At 40.1% G+C, this 1,115-nt stretch overlaps 1 protein-coding gene across 1 annotated transcript; it reads right to left on the bottom strand.

Moving 5' to 3' along the window:
- Positions 1–140: 140 nt before the first annotated feature.
- SARC_09135 (hypothetical protein) lies at positions 141–619 on the bottom strand (the record flags this gene model as incomplete). The annotated part of the gene is made up of 1 exon (XM_014296862.1): positions 141–619. A coding segment is annotated over one exon (479 nt), but the record flags the coding sequence as incomplete, so codon positions are not given.
- Between the last annotated feature and the right edge of the window lie 496 nt (positions 620–1,115).

The following is a 1,115-nucleotide window of genomic DNA, read 5'->3' on the forward strand; positions in this document are numbered from 1 at the left end:
GTGTGTGTGTGTGAGTGTGTTTGTGTGTGAGTGTGTTTGTGTGTGTGTGTGTGCGTGTGTGCGTTTATGTGTGTAGATACAATACTACAGCGAACCAAACACCACATTCGGCACCCAAAAACGTTATCAAATAACAATACCTTGTGAATACAAAATCAAAGTTCTCGCTCTGATGACGAACAGCGTCCGCAATTGCTTTGTAATCATCTTCAACTATACTAACGTTGCACAACCTTAATCCCGATTCCGTGCAGAATTTACCCAGCACGTAAATATTTTCGTCTTTGAACTTCCCAGAGAGTATTTCATTTCCTATAATCACAACTCCTGCAGTTTTTCTCATGGTGTTATTAGTTTTGTTTGTATTCGATCCTTTCTGTAACTCAATACCAGACCCCGGCAAATGGCGCCTTTGTTCATGTGCCCTTGTGTGCGTGTGAAAGTATGTCTTATGTCGGCGTTTGGACACAGCATGGATAAAAGGCGTACTATACTTTGTCGTCCTTAAATTCGGCCCTATCTTGGTACTCCAGATCGACCCAACTCGCGTCAAACTAGTAAGCTTAATCATCATAGATATAAATATAAGCAGACACCTCTCCTGTCTGCAACATTTATATATATATTTATTTATTTATAACATAATAAATGGCATATATTTATTGTCGCATAGTTGATGTTTATAATATGATTTACTTTTAGGATTCTTCATATGATTTACTGATTTCAAAATCTGAAACTCAAATGGTCTCTGTGAGAGTGATGAGACTCTGTCTCTGACTCTCTGTATTCGTCGTGATATTTTAATAAATATGGGGGTTTTCAGTTTTAAGTTTTGGACTTTTGATATTTTGTTTGTTTTAAAAAACAAAAACAAAAAAATCAATTGGGCCAGGGCCAGGTTATGAAAAGGCACAAGCCCTTGCCCCTTAGCCCAGGCCACAAGTCCCCACAACACAACACAAAAGAAGTACTCGCGGCGTCAAATGCAACACAACAAAAGAGTCCTCGCCACCCGCCGCAGAAAAAAATCTGTCGCGGATAACGTCGCGGGGTGTGGTGGGGGGGGGGGGGAAGTTATTTTGGTCACAGAACGGTACGTCAATAAGAATATA

Source organism: Sphaeroforma arctica (assembly GCF_001186125.1).
Source record: "Sphaeroforma arctica JP610 unplaced genomic scaffold supercont1.893, whole genome shotgun sequence".
In the NCBI taxonomy this organism is placed as follows: domain Eukaryota; class Ichthyosporea; order Ichthyophonida; genus Sphaeroforma; species Sphaeroforma arctica.